At 40.3% G+C, this 4,714-nt stretch overlaps 1 protein-coding gene across 1 annotated transcript; it reads right to left on the bottom strand.

The window, feature by feature from the left end:
- Window positions 1-611: 611 nt before the first annotated feature.
- ccl25b (chemokine (C-C motif) ligand 25b) lies at window positions 612-4,088 on the bottom strand. The gene is made up of 4 exons (XM_037674252.1): window positions 4,000-4,088; window positions 3,537-3,631; window positions 921-1,038; window positions 612-726 (listed from the first exon to the last, which is right to left on the bottom strand). Exons 2-4 carry the CDS (start codon window positions 3,598-3,600, stop codon window positions 612-614), a joined length of 297 nt encoding a protein of 98 aa, XP_037530180.1. The 5' UTR covers window positions 3,601-3,631; window positions 4,000-4,088.
- Between the last annotated feature and the right edge of the window lie 626 nt (window positions 4,089-4,714).

Genomic DNA, 4,714 nt, shown 5'->3' with positions numbered 1-4,714 from the left:
TTCTCACTTTTTTCAACAATGACCTCATTAGATCAGGACTGCATTAATGTATAACAGTTGTCATCATGCTGTCACGAACATTGCGTTTTTATTTGCATTTATTTTTTATTTGATGTAGGAAAAACAGATAAATACAGTCAAAGCGCTAATACAAAAATATTGAAGTTTGATGGGGTTTATATGTATATATATATATAAAAAAATAGCTTATTACTAAGGTGTTTTTTACATTAAAGTCATATTTACTCACATTTTAAAGCTGCCAAAAAGCGGCTCATTCTTAGCAGGCTCTGTACATCACAGAAGTGAGTTGCATCATAATGGCTGATATAAAGAGGGTTTTTTTTAATACACTGGCTAATAGTTTAACAATGCTTGTGCTATAAAGAACTGCATATATGAATTCTCTGTCGGAAACAGGAAAGATCAAATCAAGTGAAATACAATCCATCTGACAGAAGATGAATTACAATGCAACCTCTTCTCTCGCCTCCTCTCTGGTTTCTCCCCTTAGAGGTCTGCAAAGACAGATTTTATGAAGACAAATGAGTGAGAACGTCTGTAAGGCATTAAAGATCATTAATGTGAGGGAATGTTGGACAACTTTTCACCTAGGGCCTCATTATTGAATCGATCTTTTCAATAATCACATGCACCCAACTGTCAGCTGGATTGGCACAGATAGTGAGTTGCTTCTTCTGCAAACGTCTCTTCTTCAGTGAGAACCTACACAAAGCAGAAACAATGTAAAACAAGGGTTACCTTTTTTCATTTTTTTTAATTTAACTGTTCAAATCTGGACCAGTTTTCTTGATCATGGGGTATTGCTTTTTCCATCAGCAGCTGCCAGTTATAACAATGCAAGAATACAAATAAACTTTTGAGGCAGTGAAGAGAAGGATATCACGTTTGGTACTCACACAACAGCTCTGATGTTGCAATCACCATCTGTTTCCTGCATCCTGTAACTCACAATGTTTTTCTTTGGAAATTTGCCAATCCCTTTAACGTAGCCAAGGCAGCAGTTGTCATATGAGCCTGGCGAGACAAAAGAAAAATTCAGAAAGTTGAAGACACGTTAACTACCGTGCTGAAAAATGTCTTTCTTGTGGTGAAATGAAACTTTGTTTTAATCTTTTCAGATCTTCAGCAGTTGAACAAAGTTCAACTTTAATTTATTGACACTGACAGGGAATGGGATCAAGCATCTTGTTGTCTAATAGATTTATCAAAAACTCTCCTTTTGGGTAATTAACTTTAACATAAAACCAGTGTCTTCCAACCGCTCACAAAGACTGTTGGCACTGTCAAAGATCTGGAAAATAAATTAGTTGGAGTGAAGCCAACAATATCTGGGAAAACTACTCCTCGTGTGCAAATTCCCATCATGAATCTGCAATAAGTGTCAGACTAAAACAAACAACCCCCCCCCCCCCTAAATTAAAAGACTGCCTTTTTTAAAATGTGTAAATTTACACTCTGACCTCACCCTGCAGGTTTTCCTCTTGAGCTTTACCATTAGTGACTGCACCTGTTGCTGTTTGTGTTGTCTGCAAATGATAGATTTATGTAAACATCTATATTTAGTACTGAGTGCATAATTTTGCTGAACATTTTGTATTTCTGTTTATATCTAGACCTGCCCAGGGTGCTCCCTGCCTCTTTTCTAACGACTGCTTTAGATAAACAGCTTCCCCACAAAACTGCAATAACAGGTAAAAATGATGGATGGATGATGGATGGATGGATGGATGGATGGATGGTGGATAGATGGACGGACGGATGGATGGATGGATGGATGGATGGAGGATGGATGGATGATGGCTGGATGGATGTGGATGTGGATGGATAGATGGATAGATGATAGATGGATGGAGGATGGATGGATGGATGGATGGATGGATGATGAATGGATGGATGAATGATGGATGGATGGAGGGTGGGTGGATGGATGGATGGATGGATGGATGGATGGATGGATGATGAATGGATGGATGGAAGATGGATTGGTGGATGGAGGATGTATGGATGATGGCTGGCTGGATGGATGGATGTAGATGATGGATGGAGGATGGATAGCTGGATGGTGGATGGATGGATGATGAATGGATGGATGGATGGATTGATGGAAGCAGCACGGTGGCACAACTGGTAGAGCTGCTGCCTCTCAGCGAGAAGGTCCCTGGTTCAAACCCCGGTCCGGGGGCCTTTCTGGGTGGAGTTTTCATGTTCTCTCCGTGCATGTGTGGGTTTTCTCCGGGTACTCCGGTTTCCTCCCACAGACCAAAAACATGCATGTTAGGCTGATTGGTAACTCTAAATTGTCCCTAGGTGTGAGTGAGAGAGTGAATGGTTGTTGGTCTCGTTTGTCTCTACGTGTCCCTGTGATGGACTTGCGACCCGTCCAGGGTGTACCCCGCCCCTCGCACAGTGATTGCTGGACATGGGCACCGGTGACCCCCATGACCCAAAATGGAACAAGCGGGTAAAGAAAATGGATGGATGGATGGATGGATGGATGGATGGATGGATTGATGGAGGATGGGTTGATGGATGGATGGATGGATAATGGATGGATGGATGGATGGATGGATTGATGGAGGATGGGTTGATGGATGGATGGATGGATAATGGATGGATGGATGGATGGATGGGTTGATGGATGGATGGATGAATGATGGATGGATTGATGGAAGATGGATTGATGGAGGATGGGTTGATGGATGGATAATGGATGGATGGATGGATGGATAATGGATGAATGTTTCTATCAACAGTTTTTACTCAGTTACATTGTGTTATTAACAACTATTACAAATAATACAAAAACAGATGTGCACATTTACCAGTTTTTATTTAAATTTTGGAATAATAACTTTTACTTCTTCATCATTTTATTATTCTCCTTCCTTCCTTCCTCTTTGTGTTTTCTAACACTGACTTGTCCAACTGTGACTAATGTCTCTGATGTTTCATTAGGACAAAAATCATTCTAACATTTGGGGCGAGTCGAAGCTCAGACTGAGCTGCAACAATAATCCCCAATCAAATCTGCTGAGCTTTGAGCTGTTATTGTGCTGTTCTAGTTGTTTATCTTGAATAGCTCACATACATTTATCAGCATTTAAAAAAGGTCCCAGCATTGTGCTGCATTTTGCAATGAGAAAATATTTAGGAAAAGCAGTCACTCCAGTTAATTAGAGCAAAGAGTGATTCCTTTCTTTTTTTTGTTTTTGACGTCATCAAATCCAAATGATCTTCTAGCAGCAAGTCCTGACAAATTCAACTGGTATGAAGTGCTGCAGAAAAAACTTGGAGGACAATTCTCCCTCTGTTTGAAGAGGATTTTTTTTTAAAACCACAGCTTCCATTAATAAAGAAATATGGTTTGAGAAATATCTCAGTTCCACAAGCTCAGCCTGCACGACACTGAGCAGATGCAAAAACACCCCTGCAACGTTTAAAAGTTGTGTGATGAAATTTTAACTTTTTAAATTACTTTCTGCTGTGAATCTAATGAAATCTTTACTACGTACCCTGTGCCAGACTCAGGTACATGCAGGTGAAGATCAGAAGGAGGACGAGGGCGTGAAGCTTCATGTCTGCTGACGTTCTTGTTGCTTGTCAGTCTCTGGACAAACAGAGTGAATCATAAACACAAACATGGATAAAGAGTTTCACACACCAACACACACACCAACACACACACACACGCCTCCTTTTTGATCATGCTGAACACAGAATACATATTTCACCACACACTCCTCCATATGTCCGCCTGAGCATTAAAAAAAGGTTTTGACCTCGGATTAAAAATGAGTCAATCTGTCTGAGCTCCAGCTGTGTCCAGATGTTCCTTCCTGCCCTCTGATGGATGTTTTACATAAATCAAGCAAACTCGTGGAAATTTCGACACTTACTTTTAAGACTGTTTCAACAAAATGACTGCAAGTTAAAGCAAAAGCACACAAAGAGTCAGAAGTGTGCAGAAAGTCCCACCTGCTCTCATTCAGGACTCCACAAGATGCCTTGGGAGGAAAACTCTTTTAGTCCAGCCCAGTCTGCACTGGTTCTGTGTTCTTATAGTCTGGTCCAAACTCTTTACCACACCTCCTCTGAGCACGCTGTTTTATTTGCTCAGAAGAAGTGCAACTTGATCACTTGATGTTTCTTTTTTTCAGACAATGTAAGAAGGAATGATTGCCCCCTTTTCTCACACATGAATACCACCCACATCTTACGCCACTAATCGCTTGTCTGCTAACACTCATCCATTTACTGGAGAAATTCAATTCATTTACCACAACGCTGGTGTTATGAAGCCATGCACGGTGGTGCTTTAAAGATAACATCTTCTTTTTTTAATTAAGGTGCTTATGAATTAATCAATCACTAAATGTGCATTAAAATGACCACATTTCCTCTTTGGTTGAATCAAACAAAGATTTAGTTGCTTTAATCTCTTAAAGTGTGGTCGTATAAGAGGCTTAAAGTGTGTTAAAAACAGGAAATGTGCTGCTGCTGCAACAAAGCTTGAATGCAATGTTTAGAAGATAAATTCAAGGTTGAAGTACTGATCACATTAAGATGTCTGTCTTGTCTTAGACCGCATTAATAATTCAGATCAGGTGTTTTTTTGTTCCACGTTGCAAAGAGAGGAATTCCCTCCACTCGCCAGGATCCATCACTCTGCGCTGCCTCAGACTAGCATTAA

This window comes from Nematolebias whitei, chromosome 3 (assembly GCF_014905685.2).
Source record: "Nematolebias whitei isolate Nwh7 chromosome 3, NemWhi1, whole genome shotgun sequence".
In the NCBI taxonomy this organism is placed as follows: Eukaryota; Metazoa; Chordata; class Actinopteri; order Cyprinodontiformes; family Rivulidae; genus Nematolebias; species Nematolebias whitei.
This window is presented reverse-complemented; position numbering and strand designations above follow the sequence as displayed.

Excerpts from the sequence above, each read along its gene's own strand:
- ccl25b (XM_037674252.1), bottom strand. The coding sequence starts at position 3,600 with ATGAAGCTTCACGCCCTCGTCCTCCTTCTGATCTTCACCTGCATGTAC. Across the intron at positions 1,039-3,536 it reads GTACCTGAGTCTGGCACAGG|GCTCATATGACAACTGCTGC; the intron begins GTACGTAGTAAA and ends TTGTCTCGCCAG. Across the intron at positions 727-920 it reads TGCAACATCAGAGCTGTTGT|GTTCTCACTGAAGAAGAGAC; the intron begins GTGAGTACCAAA and ends TGCTTTGTGTAG.